Below are 24137 nucleotides of genomic sequence, written 5' to 3'. Positions count from 1 at the left end.
ATAAAAATAAATTATATATACCAATATTATTTGGTTTAACCATCAATTCATGGAACACATCTACAATTTTCTTGCCAGTAACTAAGAGGACAAGAATAATAATAAGAAATGTTCATGAGAAGAAACCTTTGTGTAACACATTGTTTTGTATATGCAAAGCTTCATATAAATCTGTCTTCAGTTCAACAAGTATTTAATTTGCACCTAATCTGTGTCACACTGGGAGTGTAAAGATGGAAAAGACACACTCCCTGAGGTTTCAGATTTATGAGGAATGCTACATTTCATTAAATTTAGTGCTGGGTCCATGACAGACTTTTAAAAAAAACTAAATATCTATTATGTTCTTTTTCTGTGTATGACATATTTATATTCTTAAAAAAAAAGTGAAGCCAAAGATATTCCCCACCCCCAATGTGCTTATTTTAGAAAGATATCACCCATGAAGCTTATCTCAATACAAAGTAGTAAGTGCTAGGATAGAAGTGTAGTTGGAGTATCTAACCTATGTGAGTAGGGAAAGTGTTGGCAAATAGTTCTAGGTAAGTTGGCCCTATAGTAGAATGACATAGTTTGTTCAGACCCATCTCTACTCAAGTGGCTGTAGGACATTGACAAATTTTGTAATATAGTATCAATTATAAAATAAATAAAAGCTACCTCAGAATGTTAGATGATTATCACATGAAATAAAATGTACAAAACTTTAATGCAGTGTTTGACACACATTAGATACTTGTTAGAAATGTCTATTTCCTTTCTACCTATGCTTTCCTCTTCCATTCTTAACCTCTTTCAAGTAGGAGTAAATAAGTGAGGAACAATGAAAAAGACATCACACACACACACACACACACACACACACACACACACACACATCTTCATGGGATTATGAAATAGCAAGTTGTGTTTGACAATCCCTCTAAAAGTAAAATATTGTAGCAAAAAGTTTGAGGGAAAAAATGACCCAGGAGATGAGACTGTTCCTATAAGCATTGAAGAGTAATGAGACATCTAACATACCTTCTGAAGTTTGTGCTTTATTCTGTAGGAAATTGGCAATCACTTAAAAGATTCGAAGCAAGAGAATGACCTAGACTCTGGGTCTAGAGAGTGATTTGAATTAGATACTGCTCCAAGTATATAAACTAGTTGAGAAGATCTAATAGGCTAAGTGAAAACATGATGATGTCTTAAGTATGATCAGAGATTATACAGATGGAGAATAGCATACATATTTAGGAAATATCTAGGGGAAAAAGGTAGCAGTACTTAATGGCTGATGTGGTTTAGGGCACTGAGAGAGTGTGGTAAGGCACAGAAGGACCACATTTCTGGTTGTGTGGCATGAATGACAATGGCATGATTTGAGATTGGGAAAAGAAAATGAGGATTCAAGATGAGAAATTCTGCTAGTGGAAGTGACATTGTTGGTCATAGTGTAAAGATATGTCTAGCTATATAAGAAATTGTCAAATGGTTTTTGAAAGTTGGTGAAGTATTTTATACTGGCACCACAAAAGGATGATTGCTTTAGCATTCTAAGTCTTCGTAAATTTTTGTCATTTGTATGAATGTCTAGTAGTACCACATTATAGGCTTAAAAATACTAATATACAGAAAATTAACCTGTTTCTTTTGTGTGTATGTGTTTGTTGAGTGGAAAGCAGTTGTATAGCCCCGTGAATTTTGACAAATGTATAGCGTTGAGCAATCAACAATTATTTTGTGCTGCTCCTTTGTAATCAAGCCCCTGTCCCCAACACCTAAACCATGGTGACCACCAATGTATTCTGCCTGTAGAATTTTGCCTTTTCGAGAATATCATATAAGTAGAATCACAATGTATACAAATGCTTCTCTTGCTATCAAAAGTTTGCTTTATGCCATTTTTGTTTCAGGAAAGAGCTATAATAGCATCTATTTTTGCTAACCAAAAGAAATCCAAAGAGGATTTTTGCTTTTGTGAAACGGCAATTGTTTCTTTGTTTTACATGATTTTAGCTCATAAAAGATTTCATAGGAATGTTTTGCTTTCAGGTAAATGGGGAAAACCTGTAAGTGGCAGCTGACGTCTTTCACTTAGCATAATGCATTTGAGATTTATCCACATGGTTGCATGTATCAGTGTTTTGTTGTTTTTTAATGCTTAGTAAAAATGAATGTACCAGAGTTCATTTACCCTTTTGCTCACTGACAGACATTTGAATTGTTCTTGAGTATAAAAATTACAGGAATGTCCAGCATTTATATTACCATGTTTCAGTACTATTTTAGCACTTTATTTGTATTAACACATTTAATATCTACAACAATATTATTTGAAAGGCACACATGAGAGTAATAAAATCCAGAGTGGATGACAGATATTAATTTTAAGGTTTGTATGATTTTATCAAATCGTTTTTTTCCAGCTACCATTTATGTCTTTATTATAGATATGCAGACCTTGTTTCTCTCTCTCTCTCTCTCTCTCTCTCTCTCTCTTTTTTTTTTTTTTTGGTTTTGATGCTATTGATAACATAAAAATAATTTTAGTTCCAGATAGCGGTCTTAGTTGTTTTTCAGCCCAATGCCTCCATTTTAAAGATAGAGAAACTGGGCAGATGAGTTATCAGTAACCATTTTGGTATCCTTTTTTGTAAATGAATGGTGATTTATGGCTAATGTACAACCAATTCAGCAAATGTCAATTTTTTTCTGTATAAAATTCTATATAATTTCATTTTCCCTTCTGGAACTAATATATATTTGACTCAGCCTTTTATTTTGATTATTTATCAGAACGTTTCTGTTATGAATATAGCTGATTAGGCATGAGGAATCAAAAAATATAAACTGCATCACCTAAAACATAATGCTTTGTTAAAAACTTTATCTTGAAAGCAGGTAGCTACTGTTTTATTCATGTATAATCCCCTTCACCAGTTTCTGGCAAAACTTCAAGAAATTTTAATTAACAAATAACTCAAAAAATTGTGGGAAGAATTGCTTGAAGGATACATGGACTATCCACTTTTTGAGATAAATGGATGGATAGGTATTAAATGCTTTCAGTGACTGTGCTTTAGCATGATACTGAAATCACATATGTAAAGACATTTATAAGAAAAAGCCCTATGAAATTTGGTTTGACATATTATAAGGAGAGTGTTGATAAAAATATTGTTCATTAGGGGTGCCTGGGTGGCTCAGTTGGTTGAGCATCTGACTTCAGCTCAGGTCATGATCTCCTGGTCTGTGAGTTTGAGCCCTGTATCGGGCTCTGTGCCGACAGCTTAGAGCCTGGAGCCTGCTTCCGATTCTGTGTCTCCCCCTCTCTCTGCCCCTCCACCACTCGTGCTCTGTATCTCTCAAAAAGTAAACAAACATAAAAAATTTAAAAAAAGTATATTGTTCATTATATTACAGTATCCTCTTTGTGAGAACCCTCCAAAAGAAATTCCTCTTTCAATACTAAGCGCTCTCTCTCTCTCTCTCTATATATATATATATATACTCTCTCTATATATATACACACACATATATGTATACATATATGTATATGTAAATATATATGTATACACATACATATATATATATACACATACACATACAATTATATATATGCAATTGAAATACAGTTGACATACAATGTTACATTAGTTTCAGGTGTACAACATAGTGATTTGACAAATCTATACATTATGCTATATTTACCATGAGTGTAACTATCATCTTTTCACTATACAACACTATTATATCATTGATATACTCCCTGTCCTGTACCTTTCATCCCTGTGCCTTCTCTATTCCATAACTGGAAGTCTATATCTCCAACCCATTCTCATTTAGCCATTTTGCTCATTCCCCCACTCCTCTCCCTTCTGGCAACCATCAATTCGTTCTATTTATGGATCTGTTTCTGCTTTATTTATTCATTTTTGTTTTTTAAATTCCACATTTGAGTGAAATTAAGGTATTTGTCTTTGTCTGACTTACTTCACTTAGCATAATACCCTCTAGGTCCAGCCATGTTGTTGCAGATGGTAAGATTTTATTCTCTTTATGGGTAATACTCCATTATATATATTTACCACATCTTCTTTACTCATTCATCTATAGATGGACACTTTGCTTCCTTATTTGGCGAAAGCTGAATAAACATAGGGGTGCATATATCTTTTCAAAATAGTATTTTCATTTTCTGTGGGTAAATAGGTAGGGGAATGACTGGAACATACGTATTTCAACTTGTAATTTTTCAAGGAACTTCCACAGTGGCCGCACTAATTTACATTGCCACCAACAGTGCATGAGCGTTCCTTTTTCTCTGCATCCTTGCCAACACGTCCTGTTTTTTTCAATTTTAGTCCTTTGGTTAGGTGTAAGATGATATCTCATTGTGGTTTTGATTTGTATCTCCTAATGGTTAGTCATGTTGATGGGTCTACTGGTCATCTGTAGATCTTCTTTGGGAGAATGTATACAGGTCTTTTGCCCATGTTTTTATCAGATTTTTCTGATGTTGAGTTATAGATGTTTTTTATATATTTTGGATGTTAACCCCTTATTGGATTTTTTAGCAAATAGCTTCTCCCACTCAGTAGGCTGCCTTTTCATTTTGCTGATGGTTTCCTTTGTTGTGCAGAAGCTTTGTATTTTGGTATAGTCCAATAGTTTGTTAATTTAGTTTAATAGTTTAATTTTCAGGCAATAGTCCTTTCCTTAGGAGACATACCTACAATTACATTGCTAGAGTTGAGGTCAAAGAGATTACTTCCTATTTTATTCTAGGAGTTTTATGGTTTTAGGTCTCACAGTTAGGTCTTTCCTTAATCCATTTTATTTTTTGTATTGTGTAAGATAGTGATCCAGTTTCATTCTTTTGCATGTAGCTGTCCAGTTTTTCCAGCACCTTTATTGAGGAGACTGTCTTTTTTCCCATTGTATTCTTGCCTCCTTTGTCATAATTGACCGTCTAAGCATGGGTTTATTTTTTTTTTTAATTTTTTTAACGTTTATTTATTTTTGAGACAGAGAGAGACAGAGCATGAACGGGGGAGGGTCAGAGAGAGAGGGAGACACAGAATCTCAAACAGGCTCCAGGCTCTGAGCGGTCAGCACAGAGCCCGACGCGGGGCTCGAACTCACGGACCTCGAGATCATGACCTGAACCAAAGTCAGCCGCTTAACTGATTGAGCCACCCAGGCGCCCCAGCATGGGTTTATTTCTAACCTCTCTATTCTGTTATATTTATCAATGTTTCAAGTTTTGTGCCAGTGCCATAGTGTTTTGATTACTATAGCTTTGTGTAGTATATCTTGAAATCTGGGAAAGTTTTGTTCTTCTTTTCCAAGATTGATTTTGCTACTTGGGACTTTATGTGGTCGCATATATATCTTAGTGTCATTCTGGTTCTATGAAAAATACTCTAGGTATTTTGATAGAGATTGCAGCAAACCTATAGATTCCTATGGATAGTAAGAACATTTTAGCAATATTAATCCAATCCATGATCATGGTATATCTTTCCACTTGTTTGTGTCATCTTCAATTTTTTCATTGGTGTTTTAGAGTTTTCAGAGTACAGATCTTTCACCACTTGGGTTAAGTTTACTCCTAGGTATTTTTCTGATGCAATTTAAATGGGATTGTTTTCTGAATATCTGTCTTTTGTCATTTGCATATAGAAAGACAACAGATTTTCTATATATTAGGTTTGTATCCTGCACCTTTAGTGAATTCACTTTTTATTTCTAATCGTTTTTTGGTGGACTCTATGGTTTTGTCTTATATCATGTCATCTGCAAATAGTTTTATTTCTTTCTTACCAGTTTAGAAGCCTTTTATTTCTTTTTTGTTGTCTAATTGTTGTGGCTAGAACTTACAGTACTAATTTGAGTAAATGTAGTGAAAGTGGACATCTTTTTTTTTAATGTTTATTTAGTAAAATTTTTTTTTAATGTTTATTTTTGAAACAGAGAGAGACAGAGCATGAATGGGGGAGGGTCAGAGAGAGAGGGAGACACAGAATCTTAAATAGGCTCAGGCTCTGAGTTGCCAGCACAGAGCCTGACATGGGCTCAAACTCATGAACCGTGAGATCATGACCTGAGCCGAAGTCAGACGCTTAACCGACTGAGCCGCCCAGGAGCCCCTGTTTATTTATTTTTTGAGAGAGAGTGTGTGAGCAGGGGAGGGGCAGAGAGAGAGGAAGACACAGAATCCAAAGCAGGCTCCAGGCTCTGAGCTGTCAGCACAGAGCCTGACGTGGGGCTTGAACTCACAAACCATGAGATCAAGACCTGAGCTGAAGTTGGAGGCTTAACTGAGTAAGCCAGCCAGGAGCCCTGAGAATGGACATCCTTAAGATAGCTCTACTTTTCCTGAGAAATTTATTTGTATTTTATGCTATGGACATTACCCAATATGTGGATGATTAGATGCTTTACCATATTGGCTACTCAAAAGCTTAAAGTTAAATTTGTAACCACCAGTATAGCAGTGTATTTACATTAATACTGTTTTCCTTTCAATGCTAGCTTCATGTATATTCCTATTCTTGCTCCATTTCATGGAGACTTTTTGTCACATGTTACATATTCTAACAAATCACTAGTATCCTTTTTGAAACAAAACAGGAAATAACGAAACTAAAAGGCAAACTTTGGAATGGGAGAAGATATTTGCAAATGACAAATGATGATGAAGGGTTAGTATCCAAAATCTATTAAAAAAAAAAAAACAAACTCAACACCCAAAAACCAAATAATCCACTTAAGAAATGGGCACAAAACCTGAAAAGACATTTTTTCAAAGTAGACACACAGATGACCAAAAGACATGTGAAAAAATGCTCAACATCATCAGTTTTTTCATTTTTTTTTAAAAAATGTTTTTTTTGAGAGAGAGACAGAGTGTGAGCAAGGGAGGAGCAGACAGAGAGGGAGACACAGAATCTGAAACAGGCTCCAGGCTCTGAGCTGTCAGAACAGAGCCCGATGCAGGGCTCAAACTCACTAACTGTGAGATCATGACCTGAGCCAAAGTCTGACGCTCAACTGACTGAGCCACCCAGATGCCCCACTGATACAAATCAAAACTTCAAAAGATGTCACCTCACACCTATAAGAATGGTTAAAATTAACAACACAACAAACAACAGGTGTTGGTGAGGATGAAGAAAAAGGAGAACCCTCTTGCACTGTTGGTGGTTGATGGGAATGCAAACTGGTACAGTCACGAAAAAAGTATGGAGCTTCCACAAAAAGTTAAAAAATAGAACTACCCTATGATCCAACAATAGTACTATTAGATATTTACCTAAAAGATACAAAAATACTAATTCGAAGGGACACATGCACCTTGATGTTTTCAGCAGTATTATCAATAGTCAAATTTGGAAGCAGCCTAAATGTCCATTAACTGATGGATGAATAAAGAAGTTGAATACACATGTACACACACACACACACACACACACATACACACGGAATATTACTCAGCCATCAAAATAATGAAATCTTGCCAGTTGCAATGACATGGATGGAACTAGAATATTTTATGCTAAGCAAAATAAGTCTGAGAAAGGCAAATCCCGTATGATTTCACTCATGTGGAATTTAAAACAGATGAACATGGGGGGGGGGGTTGGAAAGAGGCAAACCATAAAACAAGACTTTATGTATAAAGAACAAACAGGGTTGCTGGAGGGGAGAAAGGAGGGGGTTGAGCTAAATCAGTGATGGGTGTTAAGGAGGGCACTTGTGAGGAGCACTGTGTTATATGTAAGTGATAAATCACTAAATTCTCCTGAAAGTAATATTACATTATATGTAAACTAGAATTTAAATAAAAACTTAAAACGAACAGGAAGTTGAGAATAAGAAAGACTGAATGGCAGGCATCAAAAAGTCAGAAGTGGGGGCTATAATTAAATGCAATTACTCATAGTGTTTTCTATTTATTTTTAAAGTTTCAAACATAGATCCATACCTAACAAACAATAGAATAAAGCCTTCCAGGACCTTAGTAAATAAAATTCACATCAGCTATTCAAAAATCAAGTTAGGTTAAATAATAGAGAAGACTGGTGAAGAGATACACATCTAACTCATTTTGAGGTGCTTTATTTCTGATCTTGCACTAGGTAAGATCTGGGAAAAGCTATCATATAATCAGAACCCTCATGGATTCACTTTCCCTGAGTTTTATTGTTATATACCTGGAATTTATCCAATAATCATCACAATAATTTGATAGATGAAATCCTCTTAAGTGTAATAAAACATTATGACAAATATTCTCAATAGTTTTACATTCTTTATATCAGAGGTCACATATTAGTGACCCCCAACCAACAAATATTTTTAAAATCATCTGTGATATTTGCCAACATGTTATAATTAGAAAAACTTACACACACATGGACATAGTACCTAATTCTTCATTTTAGTGATGCCTAACTACAAAATGAACATTGACAGAGCTGATTAGCAGCTATTCCTTTTAGGAGTGGTCCACAGTTCCTAGGATTCTCTCTAGGGTCTTAGACCTGATGCATTTTATTTGTATTACCTGACAGGTTCCTGTAGGTTTTTACACTTTTGACATGAGGTATAATGGCCATTTGAGAAATTTATTTTTCTGAAATTTTTTGCATGGTTGATATACATTAGTTTCAGGTATACAACATAGTGATTCAAAAACTCTATGCATTATGCTGTGCTCCCCATAAATGTAGTTACTACCTGTCACATGCAACACTATTATAGTACTATTGACTATATTCCTTATAACTTTTATTTTAAATTGTGTTGACAAGGTGAACTTTACCTTGGAGAGGAAAGGAGGTGCTTCTTTTCTGGCAGTAAGAAACATATAACATTTTATATTAACTACTCAAGCTCAATACGAAATATGTAGTCAACCACGTATGCTAGCACTGTATATGTATATTCTTTTTAAAATCTCATGTTTCATTGTTCAGATTAAAAAAAATGTTAATGTTTATTTTTGAGAGAGAGAGCAAGTTGGGGAGGGTCAGAGAGAAAGGGAGAATCCAAAGCAGGCTCCAGGCTCTGAGCTGTCAGCACAGAACCCAATGCAGGGCTCGAACTCATGAACTGTGAGATCATGACCTGAGCCAAAGTTGGACACTTAACTGACTGAGCCACTCAGGCCCCCACTTTTTGCAGAAAAAAAAATGTTATGTTTTTCAAAGAGTACACATATTTTAAAAAAAGGAAATATTACCTACACCCTATATAAGAATGACTCAAGTGAAAATAGTAAAATACTATACATTAAAAGAATATTTGGAGATTAAGTCTTTAGCTGAAAATACATAATACTCATGAAAAATAAAACAGAATTTGAGCTCAGCTACTTATTCATAAAGTGATTATCATTCAACATTTTTTACAAGATGGCTAAAAAGTCGAGTACTTTCAAGACACATGTACTTTAACTAAAATGAATATAACACCAATTTTCAAGTAAGAATTTAGACTTACAGTTAACTTTTTACATGAAGTCAAAGATCAGATTGCTCTACTTTAATATTAATGGTTTAACAGTGTGCCACATGGCTAATGAATCTAAGTAAAAAACAATATATAGAATGGCAGTCTTTAAAATAAACTTACTACATACAAAAAAAGTTCTGGCACACTACATTTAGATGACTGTTTAAATATATAAATTTCTAAGCTTTATTGGATTTATTACAATTGAATTTCTTCTAAATTTTTTTTTGTATTTTCAAAATCAGGGTAAAGATCGCATTACATTAGATATTATCAAAAGAGTGAGTGTCTTCATAATGGCTTTTATAAAACTGATTCAAACATACTTTTATGCATGAATATAATTGTAATGAATTTTAAATGTGATTGAATAGCTAAAGAGTGTCACTTTATGTTGTTTACAATCTTTTCTTGGATTTTTAACCAATTCTTTCAAGTCAAAAACACAAAGCATGAGGATACAATCATATACCATAAGTTGAATTGTATATAGAATTATAATAGTACACTATTGTTTTATGTCATGAGATATTTATTTCATGGGTATTTTCTGAAAGTCTCTTTATGGTTAAATTCATGGTTAAATTTTTTTACAATTTAATATATAAGATGCTTTTAAATGGGATCTAGAACACTAAGAATAAAAAGTGCTACTCTTTTAATTTCAGTAAATTTTAGATGTATGATCATTTGCTTACTAGTTTTTAAATTCTTTTGATATCCTAAATTATGTAAAACCAACAAAAACTAATCGCATTGAAAAATGTTCCTCTCTCCACGGATAATTGAAATGTAACAGCACTACTACTAAGTTCTTTAGACTAAGGATAAGTGAGTCTTTGTAATTAAGCCAATGTAGTACCTGAATTCTCAATGATAATTTTACAGTAAGCATACAATAACATTTAGACTTTACGTGGACATGTAACAAAGTCAGTATAAAATTCAATTTGGAGTTTATTTTTAAACAGAGAACATGTGAGCCAAAAAACGTTTCTGCCTGTGGCTGTGGCTAGGTCCATTTTTCATTCTGAAATTGTAGATATTTATGAAAGTAACTGGACTTTTTCTAAATAAATATTTATTAATAAAGTAACGAAGTATTTAATAGTAATAAAGTATTGCTTTATACTTTAATAGTATTGCTTTATACTTTATACTATATGCTTTATACTTTAATAGTATTGCTTTATACTTTAATAGTAATAAATAAAGTATTGCTTCTACACTATGGGACATGAGGGTGTTTGACCTTAATCCAAAATTTAGATACAGAGTTTTAAGAGCTGTTTCTGTAGGGACTATAGAGTTCACACATGTCATCGTGTTTAAACTGAGTAACTGGTTAGTTTGAAAAGTGCATGGTTATAAACTGGGTAGACTTTCTGGTAGCTTGTTACGGTAAGACCAATTTCATAAGAGTTAGAACATGATTATGCCTAAAGAATAAAAAAAAAATAAGAAAACATCTCCCAAATAAAAAAAACATGTTTAGCAAATTTACATTTAAAATGTATATGCAGTTAAAGATAGACTTTGTGAGTGTTGCGTATTTCAAACAGAAAATAGAGTGCTGAATGAATACTACTTTCATCTGTTAATCATCAGAAATTAAATATTTCATTAAGCAGAAACATTTTTATATATATTTCATGTACGCTTTTATTAAATGAAAGTTAATATAACAAAAGTCATTTTTTAATTTCAAACAAAAAAGTTAATGTACAACTTAAAAACTAATAACAGCAGTTTTTGACAATATTAGTCCTTAAGGGGACAATAAAACAAAGATTTTCTATACAGTCAAAACAGACTGATTAAACCATAAAAGAATTATGATTCATGCATTGCATATATTACACTGTTTATTGAATTTACACCTATATAGTTTAGGCAATCAGTTCTTTGCTCTCATTTACTTGTGATTATAATGATATAAACTGTGTTGTAAGTCAAATGATGCAGGCAGCTGTAATGAATACCTGAGGAAGGGTTTTGAGAGCATTTTTGAGAATAATTATTGAAGATGATTCCTAGTAATTTTTTTAACAGGTGAAAAGACACACGATGTTCATATAAATTCTTAAACCATTATATCAGATTCCAAACATTCTTCCCTTGAGAATAACTTTCTGCACTGAAGACAGAATCTGTTTTATCTTACTTTGAAGTCTGATTGTTACTGGCTGGATGGGGTCAAGTTCAGAGGTAAAGCATGCTGTTGATTATCTAGGTCTGCAATGAGAGCAAAATAGGAAGTGATGGTATTTGTGTTGAGGATTTGCTGACCTTGTTTTTATCCACTTTCCGTTAATCAGAACCATTTCACAAAACTTTTCTGTCACAGTAGGTTCAAATATATAGTACAAGCAATGTCAAAAACTCCTCTGTAGCATTCTTCAAAATTTAATACAGTGTGATTATTAGGCATGATGTATTTAGAATTCATCCCTAGGATAGCATACAGTGGCTAACTGGATAGAAGAAAAAAAAATCCACAGGTTCTATCTGTATGAGTGGTCCTATGAAGATGCTTGCTTACATCATTATAGTGATTTATTCTTGTCATTTTCTGAGAAGTGGATTACTATTATTGTACTAATTTCCCATCGTCTGATCATTCTGAGAAATGGCAAATTAAGTTATAAGTTTAACACTAATCTTGCCTCTTTTCAAAGAAATTTTACTTCAAAATCACTGATTGAAAATAAATTTCATCACCTGATGGACTATTTTATGATAAATTGTTAATTTACTGTTAATTCTACTGTTGTTAATTTATTTCTGTATGAGTATCTCTAAACCCTGAAGATTTATATGTATTTTTGATTAGTACTGCCCAATTGCTTCTCTTTAATAAATAATATTCATGTAAGCATATATTTTTTACTATATTTCTAATTACAAATATTAACTATAAGAACTGGAGAATGACATATACTCTATTATTAAAGAGATTCATTGTTGGGGTGCCTGGGTGGCTCAGTCGGTTAAGTGTTCGACTTCGGCTCAGGTCATGATCTCATGGTTTGTGAGTTTGAGCCCTGTGTCAGGCTCTGTGCTAATTGCTCAGAGCCTGGAGCCTGCTTCAGATTCTGTAGTCTCCTCTCTCTGCCCCTCCCCTGCTCGTGCTCTCTCAATAATAAATAAGCATTAAAAAAAATATATTCATTATTAGCATACAGGTAGATTAATTTGTCACAATATGACAAACAACTGATCACAAGCATTAAACGTGATAGGTACCATGAATGTATGATGTTTTTACACACGGGGATGTTATTACATACAATAAAGTATTTTAAATGAGATTATTTCAATCATTAAATTGGTAAAAGTAAAATGTAGGAATGGATTTAAGATATAAAAATATTTTCACTTCCATGGCCTTAAAATGCTAAGTAAATTTTCTCTATTTTGGTAAAAATAGCTAAAAACAAGAAGAAAAACAAGAAAGAAAAAAAAAATTGATACAGTTGGTCTCTGATTAACATTGAATTTTAAAAACATGAATAACAATTGTGAACTATGTTTTCTTAATAACTGATAAGCAATTGTTAACTTTTATGAAACAACTTTCCACAGCTTCTAAAATCTGTAATTCATCGATGTGAAGCAGACACATTAGACGGACAAAACACCAAGCGTGCTATGGTTTATCAAAATTCCTCAAAGGATGATGCAGGCCTTCCTCACACAATAGGATTCACAGTAAGACTGATGTTATGATTACATTCCCTTAAGTATTTTTATTGGAGACTTTAGTGTTCAAACTCTGGATGACTGAATCACTGAAAAAATTCTACATGAAACATGTACACTATCGTTTAAGCCTTATTTTCCTCAGTAGACATACCAAATATGCACACAATCTATTTCTTTGGGCCCAGAATACAAGTTTGATGTAACTGTGCACTAATTATGTAACACAAGCATTTACTGTGAAATGAAAGTATCAAAGTAGAATTTCAACTGCAAATTCAGAACACTGTGCACTTTTCTCTCATTTTTTCAGTGCAGCATTGTGAAGGGTGGCAATGAGGACATTACCATTTTTAAAAAAGAACAAATTCTTTTTATTAAGTGTATCAGTGTATACTGATTGACAGTTATTCCTAAAACAAAAAATATTTATTGATTTCTAGAATTATAAATGCATTAAGAAAGAGGCAGCTCATGATCGAATGCATAAGCAGCTCTTTCCTTACTGTATTTTTCAGACCACTTGCGAGTTAGTTCTAGATAAAGACTTGGTTTATGAGGACGGTAATCTAGGTATACTGTATTACTGGTTCTTTTGGGAACAGCTTTTTCAATCTGAGTTCCTTCGTGCCACTCATTAAAAGAGGTGATGGAAATTACACTGGGGTGGGCATGGAGTGCGGCACCCAGGGCAGTTTCATAGTACTTCCCGCTGATTCGGTTCCGAGTATTTTGAGCGTTCCACGGACGGATGCTGGTGTCTATGTATCCTGGGCCCACACTTGGGATAAACAGTAGGTTGAACTGATCACAAAAAAATTTTAGCCCTGCCCAGTTCTCATAGGATGAGCCGTAAGTAAAGCCGTTTGTGGCAAAATATGTGTAAATTCCATCAAAACCACCTTGTAGAATATCATACCTATGTTTGCTTTCTACTAGAAGTGCAATGAACAGTCCATCATAAGGAGAATTGCGAATGCTTTGAGACCCTGTGGTGGTTAACAGATTGGCCCATTTTTCAGGCTTTGTGATATAGGAATCATAGATATAAAACATAGGAAGGGCATTGCCAGTCTTAGTCTTGTACCTATAAAAGGCTGGATGATTTCCATACCTAAAATACAAAAATATGTAAAAATGAGATGAATATCTGCAACTCATTTTCCATAGACCATAACTGTTTCTATATTGAAAATGAAGGTAATGCATGCATTTTAATAAGCACATTGTTCACTTTGAGGGGGATCAGTTGTATTATGGGTAATGATTAAAAAAGTATTTTCAATTTTGCAGATTAGAAAAATGAGATACTGGATACATCAAGACATTACCTAACAACAAATTATCTTATATTGAGGTTTACAAATAATGACCAATACCGTAAAAAGCCCATTTTCTATATGAATATGTCAACTGCTTCCTACTAGTAATCAATATCTCCCTGTTGCTGACGAGTTTCTTTTTAAGAGTATATAGTATCTGTCACAGTTCTCATCAGTAAAATCCTTGAACAAAATTGATAAGTGTTTCCTTATAATCAGATTAAATATAAATATTAGATGTGAGTCCACTGAGAAGCAGTTCATGTTTAATAATTAAATATTTTATATCCTTTATAGGATATGAGAAATCATAAAAAGCTTAATAAACACAAACAGTAAAGTGAACAATCTATTTACACAGAAAGTGAATTATAAGGAATTTCATAAATATTCCTCAAAATGATTAGTTTTAATGTATCAGATCATAACTCATTCAAATCTCTCAAATACATTTAAATTTACTCTTATAACTGTAATTATCACTGGCTCATAAAAAATAATTATAAACACAGAAGAAACTCACTTGTCTATAATATATTTGACATTTTTGTACATGTTTTGATCATCCCGATTGCTATATGGCTCGATGTGAAAAGTGACCTAAAACAAAAAATTGATTAGAGAAATTATTTATAATGTAAAAAAGGTTATTAAAACATGGAATATACTTTCATTAAGATAACGTTTATGTTCAATAAGTAGTCAACAGAGAATTCTAAGGGAGAAAGCTCTTAGTCAATGTTGTTACTGTGAAATAATATGCTCAACAGTTTATACTTTTTACCTCCATTCTCATGACTCTCTAAAGTAGTTACTGAGTCAGACACTTGGAGTCAAAATGGGCAATCTGAATTCAGAACCCAAATGTTCGACCACCATCCAATACGTCTTCCTATATTTCTTATAAAGAATAGGGATATATTCTACATCCAGACATAGGTTTCTTTAAAAGAACATGGTCCAGAAAAATCTCGATGGATTCTGTTCCCAGGTATGACCAACTAAGTTTACATTTAAATGGAGTCAATAGCAAATATCTTTTTTTTTTAAAGTTTATTTATTTTGAGAGACAGAGTGGGGGAGGGGGAGAGAGAGAATCCCATGCAGTCTCCACGCCATCAGTGCAGAGCCCCACAAGGGTGTCAAACTCATAAACCATGAGATCATGACTTGAACAGAGATCAAGGGTCGGATGCTTAACCGACTGAGTCACCCAAGCATCCTAATAGCAGGTATCTTTAAATGACAACGTCTCCTATCATTAAAACAATATTTCACAAAATAATCTACATATGTGTACTATTACTCAAAGGATTTATTCCAATTACTGAAAAAATATGTGCAAGTACTATGAATGCTTGTTGATAATGGTTTATAGATAGATCTCAACCATAATTGTAGAAAGCAGTAACCAAAAGTATTTTTTAAATACTGTGCACAGAACAATCATTTTGTAAACTGAAAAACATTACTTATATACAAATTTAAAAAAACTAATTATGGCTAGCAAAACCATTTTGAATGCTACTTCCAACTAGTACTTAAGATATGAGTATCAAATAATGTGAAAATTTTCACTTTCGTTACTAATTTTACTGACTTATCAGTAGTCCTTAAACATCTTTATGACAATCAAATAACATCAAAATGTTTATCTTAACTTTAGGGTTTGGTCTCTATGAAGCATGCATGTAATTAGAAACTTCTAGGGGGTGTCTGGGTGGGTTGGCCAGTTGAGCATCCAACTCTTGATTTTGGCTCAGGCTATGATCCCAGGGTGATGGGGTCAAGCCACACATTGGGCTCCATGCTGAGTGAGCATGGGGTCTGCTTGAGCTTCTCGCTCTTTATGTAAAAATAAAAATAAATTTCTATGCTACTGCAATATAAAGTGCCTTTGTTTTCAATTACCCAATTAAAGTAAAATGAATTTTACATAAATCAGTGCTAACAATTGTCACAGAAGTTTAAAATTTTTTTTTTCAACGTTTATTTATTTTTGGGACAGAGAGAGACAGAGCATGAAAGGGGGAGGGGCAGAGAGAGAGGGAGACACAGAATCGGAAACAGGCTCCAGGCTCTGAGCCATCAGCCCAGAGCCTGACGCGGGCTCGAACTCCCGGACCACGAGATCGTGACCTGGCTGAAGTCGGACGCTTAACCGACTGCGCCACCCAGGCGCCCCATGTCACAGAAGTTTAAAGTCAGATAGCATTTAATGAAAATATTCCCTACATTGTATAATATTATCGAGACTTCATTTTATTAATAGGAAGTTTTATCATTAAGATCAAATTCAATTCTGTGTGTTGTAAGTATTGCTAGGATAGTCATAGTTTTCAGTAGCTCTGGTATTTGCTTTTTAACTTCAATGAAAGCAGATTGGTAAGGATATAGGTATTCTTATGTAATGTTACCTTGGGTAATTCTCCCTTTAGATGGAATGTTGTATTTTCTAAGTTTTCACTTTATAAATAAAGGGCACCATATTAAGCAAACAGCCTATGTCAGATACAAATGACATCCTTCCTTCTTTTGTAAAGTATAGCTCAATATATTTACAGTAATTAAAAAAGCCATTATTGATAAATATATAATATTTTCATTTTCCCTCATATATTTCAAACTTTTTAATTATAATATCACTTTGTAGGTTTAATGATGTAACCTAGTTACTATTTCTCATTCAATGGGAAAATCCTATTAGACCAATGCTAAAATAACCTTATAAATGATAGAATACTATAAATAAAATGAAATGCAATGCTTTAGATTATGGAGTAAGAATCATGAATGTTTCTTCATTTCAGGCTTCTACTTCTGACCTCTCCAGCTCTTCTCCACCCTGCAGCCAAAGTGAACATTCTAAAGTGAACATCTGACAGTCCTGGTGAGGTCAGCAACATGCTGGCATAAAATGTTTCTCCTACTTATCCCCCTTTTTATCAAAAGATTTGACATTCATACATAAACCAAAGCACCCTCGTGGGTGTTTTCAGACCTATCACCTTACTCCAAAGAACCTGGCAGGAGTCTCACCCACCAGTGCAGCCAGTAAGAGACAAACCAACCTCTGTAAGAGCTGGGGAACCAGAGAAGGTAGCCAAACTGCCTAGACCCCTCTTGCCACTATGGGACAAAAATCGGGTGAGTGCAGATCTGAACAGGCACTCACACATCAGAGAGAGAACATGCTCCTGAGTCTAGACTTCCCTAAGGCAGACTCTAGCACACTACCCTAAAGGGAAAAATATAGGAGTTTGGTTGCAGAAGAAGCAGTAAGAGAAACGTTCTAGGCTAAGAAAATACTGAAGGGTGCTGATTTATCTGGTGGCAGTGACCTCTCCTGCAAGGGAAAAGAAATCAGTGACTGCCCACTTATGGCAACTAGAGAAATCCATTTTCTGCCTCAGCACATGGAGTACTAAGGTGGGAGCTCTATAACTGGAAGTTGGGAGGATACTGGAAAAGAAGCAGGTAAGAATTTCAAATGGTGTGAGAAGGACTGTGCTTGACAAGAAGTACCACTCCTGGGATCATCCTACTGGGTCTGTGGGAGCACCCAGTGCTAAACCCACACCTCCCCTCGAGGTCTGTTAGTTCCTTGTCCAGGATTCTCAAGTGCCACCGTGAGAGTAGTCTCTAGTAGACAGCACAAACTTGAGCTATAGTGCCACCTTCTAGAAAACAAAAGAAATGCTTGTAGTCTGGTAAATTATAAGAACCAGAGAAAACCTAAAAGCTTTAGAAAACTGCCCCAAAGGAGGAACAAGATGACGAGAAGGTTTCTTCAAAAACACAGAGGAAAAATACAGTAACAATACTATAGAACATAATACCCCATCTGAAGACAGTAAGCAGAATTAAGGAGGTATCTTCTACTTCAAATGTGAAAGCACCAATAAATATCTACAAAGGTTATGAAAATTCAAGGAAATAGGGCATTACTAAGAGAAAATTATATTCTTCAGCAATCAAGCTCACAGGCACAGGGTATTCTGATCTAACTGATAAAGAATTTAAGATAGCTATAATGAAGAAACTCAACAAGTTCTAAGAAAATTCAGAAAGACAATTCAATGAAGTCAGGAATTAAAAATACAAACAAAATTTTGTTTTTGTTTTTTTACCAAAGAGAATGAAATTATAGAAACAGAACAAATTCTGGAGCTGATAATTCAATAAAACAGAGAGCATATATAACAAGGCCCATCACACAGAAGAAAGAATAATTGACATGGAGAATAAGAATTTTGAATTAACACAAAAGAGAGAAATTAGAGTTAAAAAAAAAGTGAAGAAAGCCTATGTGAGTGGTGATTATCCATAAAGGAGGCAAATATCAGAATAAATCAGGATTTCAGAAGAAGAGACAGAGAAGGGGGCAGAGTTTATAAATAAATTTTTAAAAAGCTGAGAACTTCCCAAACCTGAGGAAAGTTATGTATGTCCAAGTCTACCAACTAATAGATCACCCTTTTATCTCAATACCCAATGACCTTCTATAAGACATAACTGTCACAAATAATAAAGAATATTAAAGACATCCAATTTAAAAAAAAATGTAACTTACGTAGGAATTCCCATTAGGCTATCAGTGTATTTCTCTGCAGAACATCCACTGGCCAGGAGAGAGCATGATGACATATTTGAAGTGTTGAAAGACAAAAAATTGTCAGCCAAGAATATTTAATCTGGCAAAGTTTCCCTTCAGATATGAAGAGGAAATAAAGGCTTTCCCAGACCAATGAAATAAAGTTCACCACCACTAAATCTGCCTTGCAAGCAACCTGATAGAGTTCTTCAAGCTAAAACGAAGACATGCTAATAAGCCACATAAAAACATTCAAAAGTACACAACACACTAGGTAAAAGTAAAAATATACCTTAGAAAACTGTAACTCTATATTAGGATGGTGTGTCAACTCTTCAACTACAGTATAAAAGTCAGAGGAAAAGCAGGAAAAATAAATACAGCAACAATAAGTTGTTAAAGAAAAAACAGGAGGTCAATTGGAACATCAATAATAAGACAAAACCCACAGCAAATTGACAAAGGAGGAAACAGAACATACCACCATGAAAAATAACCAATTTACAAAGGTAGGCAGAAAGAGAGGTAAAAAGAAATAATAGAAATATAAAAGCTATTAACGGTTAAGGACTTACTAAAAAATCACTCTAAACATAAGTGGTTTGAATTCACCAATCAAAAGGCACTCTGGCTGGCTGGATAAAAACTAAGACCCAAGTATTTGGTATCAACAATGGATACACTTCAGCTTTAAGGATGCATGTAAAACTTGAAGAGATGGAAAATATACTCCATGCAAGTGGAATTGCAGTAGAACATCAAATTTCAGAATATAAATTCAAAGAGGGCTGAAAAATTAAGCAAAAATCGTTAATTTTTTTATGGCAATGTTTCCATGTGCTGTGGCAATGATGCTGTATTTTAAAAGTATTTTTGTGTTTCTTCTGGTAATACTTTCCCCTAAAATATCAACAGATATAATTTATTGTACTTATGCTAATTATGGTTAACTTTCCTCTTTATAAAATTGTGTCTCTGTGAATGTTAAATATTTTTGTTTCTTTGTAGTTTTACTTTATAATTTATTTGATATAAATGTTAACTCTAGTAGGGAAAGAAAATAAAAAACGGTTCCAATTCAAGATAGTGACGTAGGAAGAAGATCCTACACTCACCTAACATGGACACACTATATCTATAGCTATATCTATGGAATAATTTCCTCTGGAAAAAAAAAAACCCTAAAACCTGGCAGCATGAGCTCTTCACATCTGGCAAACATGGGAAAAACCATATCAAAGTATATAGGAAAGACTGAGACAATCTTATGATAAACCCATCCCCGATCCATAATCAGAAGGGGATTCAAAAGCTGGAGCTTCTCCCAGAGAAGCAAAGTCTTTGATCCCACATTGGGTATCCCACTTTTAAGACTGCCACCTGACAGAGGAGTCCCCAAAACATCTGGCTTTGAAGACCAACAGGGTTCATACCCACCAGACTGATGGTTCTTAAAAGGTTCATGTGCCGACTCACCTGCCCCAGGGCCCAGCACAGAAACAGTTCTTTGAAAGGTGCCCAGACTTTATGTCAAAGAGATTCATTTGCTAATGTTAAAGCATTGATCTGAGAGGCAGGGGCCTACGGGAATACTCTCTGGGGAAGAAGGCCGGTGGGTGAATTCTTCCTGATCTCTCTCTCTGTTGTGCTCTAGAACACCAGTATCTCCTAAAGGAGAGCTTTTACCCATGTCTGGTATCCCGGTTTTTATGTCTGGTGACCCAGTTTTTGTGTCTGCCACTCAGGAAACACCCCTTGATCACCTGGCTCTCAAGAACAAGCAGCTTATCATCTTAAGGGACCCAGGAACACAACAGAGAGGCAGTTCTTGGCAGACTGGCACTCCCCTGGGAGAGTATTGATAGCAGACTGAAACCCAGTCCCAAATTGACAAAGAGGCCTATTTGCTTGTCCAGGAGCTCTGACCAGAGGGTCTGACCTAAGGCTTCTGATTTGGCACATTTATAGATATCCAGAGAATTGCTCAGTGGATGCAGTATTTACGTTCTCCATCTGCCTTGCTTAAACTTGCCCTTATCTTCAAGAAAGGAACTTAAGTTCTTGGCTGGTGCCTTGATTTGTACAGCTGCTTCCAGGGGACACCTCCACATCACCTGGTTCTGCTGGCCAGTGGAGTTAATGCTCACAAATGCCACAGGACTGTAACACACAGAAAAATAATTCTTAAACAGATACCACCTCTTTGGCATAGCAACAGGTAACAAGTAGGAGCTCAGTCTTTTTGTAAAAGAGGCCTAATAGTTTTGTCATCATTGCAATCTGAGAGGCAGGCTTCTAATTAAACACATTTACGGGCTGACTGTAAACCTTTTCTGGGCCCTCAGAGAGCCAGGCACTATCTCTGGTTCTCCCTCTGCTGCACTTCAGAGCATCAGCATCTCTTAGAGGGGGCCTCTTACATGTGTCTGGTGCCCTGATTTTTGCAGCTGCAACCAAGAGGATAACCCTTGAATGCCTGGCTCTGGTAGCAGCAGTGCTGGAGTTCTGGAGTCTCCCAGAAATGCACTAACCAGAGACTTGGTGGCACAGGTACTTCGTGGCACAGCACACAGCAGACTGAAACACAGCCCCATTCTGTCAAAAAAAAAAGGCAGACTTGCTTGTCCTGGAGCTTGGGCCTTAGGGAAAGATTTCAGGTTTGGCACACATCTGGAGCATACAGAAGTGCTTTCAGGGAATGTAGGCCAGAGGATGTGGTCTTTGCACTCTCCCTCTGCTTCACAGCTTGTGGAGTCTCCCAGAAAGGAGCTAATAAACTTGTCTGGTGCTACAATTTTCATAACTGCCATGCAGGCAACACATCCAGATTGCCTGGCTCTGATGGCTGGTGGGTCTCACGTCTGTGGTCCCACTGGACTGTATTTATTTGTATTCTTTAAAAAGCTACTGCCTGGGGCGCTTGGGTGGCTCAGTCGGTTAAGCGGCCGACTTCGGCTCAGGTCATGATCTCGCCATCCCTGAGTTCAGGCCTTGCATCGGCCCTGTGCTGACAACTCAGAGCCTGGAGCCTGTTTCAGATTCTGTGTCTCCCTCTCTCTGACCCTCCCCCGTTCATGCTCTGTCTCTCTCTGTCTCAAAAATAAATAAACGTTTAAAAAAAATTTTTTTTAAAGCTACTGCCTAACTAAGGCTCTGGTTTATCAGCCTGAATCTAGGTGCTGATGGAGGCTCTCCCTTGCTTTGTATAACTATTTGGAATACCCCAACTACAGGGATCTATTAAAAATAAAATAGAGGGTGCCTGAGTGGCTCAGTTGGTTGAGCATCCGACTTTGGCTCAGGTCATGATCTCACAGTTTGTTAAGTTTGAATCCCACATTGGGCTTGGGCTCACTGCTGTCAGCGCAGAGCCTGCTTCAGATCATCTGTCCCTCTCTCTCTCTCTCTGCCCCTCTCCTGCTTTCCCTCTCTCTCTAAAAAATAAACATTAAAAATAATCTTAACAGACAGCCAAAAGCTAGGGCAGGGTTGAGTTTTAAGGTTCGGCTCCTGTATAAGGCCAACCATTCAAGACAGGGAGAGATGGTTGTTTCATCTAATGTATAGAAACCAACAGAGAGTCAAATAAAATGGAGATAGTAACTGATAAAGAGCTGAAATTAATAATCTTAAATATGGTCACAAAACTCAGAAGAATGGATAAAAAAGTGAAAACTTCAACAAAGGGATAATATTAGAAAGTATGAAATGAAAGTCAGTGCTAAAGAATTAAATAGCTGAACTGAAAAATACACAAGAGGGATTAAATAGCATGAAACAGAAGAAAGTTTCAGTGAACTCGAACACAGGGCATAGGAACTCACCAACCAGAACAGCAAAAAATAAGTAAGTAAATAATAAATAAATTAATTAAAAAGAATGGAAAAATAGTGAACCTAAATTAAGGGATTTTTATAGGAGAACATCAAGTAAACATTTGCATGACAGGGGTCCCAGAAGGAGAAGAGAGAGAGAGAAATGGAGATGTAATGTAGGACATAGTGACTACAGTTCCTAATACTGCACTGCATATTTGAAATTTACTAAGAGATTAGACCTTAAAATTTTTATCACAAGAAAATTTTATAATCATGCGTGGTGGTAGATGTTAACTGGACTTAGTGTGGTGATTATTCCACAATATATATAAATATAAAATCTTTACACTGTACACCTGAAACTAATATAATGTTACATGTCAATTATACCCCATTAAAAAACAAAGGAAATCAAAGAATGTCTCAACACAAATGAAAATGGAAACACAACACACCCAAACCAACGGAATGCTTCAAAACTAGTTCAGAGACAAGTTTATAGATGATAGATGCACATATTAAAAAATGAAAATGAGAAAGGTCATATATAAACAGCCTAACTTTATACCTCAAGAAACTGGAAAAAGAACAAATTAAGCTTAAAGTTAGCAGAAGGAAGGAAATAATAAAGATCAAATAATAAAGATCAAAGATCAAATGGAAACCAGAAAAGCAATAGAAAAGAGTAACGAAACTAAGGGCTGTTTTTTTGTGAAGATTAACAAAATTTACAACTCTTAAGTGAGAATGAGACAGAAGACTCAAAAAAGAAATTACAACAGACACTATCAAAATAAATAGGATAAGAGACTCCTATGAATAATTATATGCCAACAAATTAGATAACCTAGAAGAACTGGATAATTTCCTAAAGACACAGAAAAAGAAAATCTAAGCACACATAAAGAGATTGAATCAGTTATCAAAAGCTTCCTGATTCATGAAACCCCATGACCAGATGTCTTACTTAACTGGGAATTCTACCAAATATTTAAAGAGTTACTGCTAATACTTTTCACTTTTTTCCAAAAAATAGAAGAGCAGGAAACACTTCTAAACTGATTGTATGAGGCCAGCATTACCGTGATGCCAAAGCTAGATAATGATGCTACATGGGTAGAAAACTATGGACCTTCTGAAAAGACAGGCACAAGTTCTCAACAAATATTAGCAAACTGAATTCAAGAACTC

General features: G+C 35.1%; 1 protein-coding gene across 2 annotated transcripts in view; it reads right to left on the bottom strand.

Moving 5' to 3' along the window:
- Positions 1–11537: 11537 nt before the first annotated feature.
- Positions 11538–24137, bottom strand: part of MANEA (mannosidase endo-alpha) — a 65273-nt gene continuing 52673 nt past the window's right edge. For both annotated transcript variants that reach the window (XM_047858894.1, XM_047858893.1), the window contains exons 4-5: positions 15058–15134; positions 11538–14326 (exon numbers count right to left, since the gene is read on the bottom strand). In XM_047858894.1, coding sequence (XP_047714850.1) covers positions 13669–14326; positions 15058–15134 — 735 coding nt within the window. In that variant the 3' untranslated portion in view covers positions 11538–13668. The remainder of the gene's footprint in view (positions 14327–15057; positions 15135–24137) is intronic.

The sequence above is a fragment of the Prionailurus viverrinus genome, chromosome B2, assembly GCF_022837055.1.
Source record: "Prionailurus viverrinus isolate Anna chromosome B2, UM_Priviv_1.0, whole genome shotgun sequence".
NCBI lineage: Eukaryota > Metazoa > Chordata > Mammalia > Carnivora > Felidae > Prionailurus > Prionailurus viverrinus.
The sequence above is the reverse complement of the archived record's forward strand: the minus strand, read 5'-3'. Positions and strand labels throughout refer to the sequence as shown.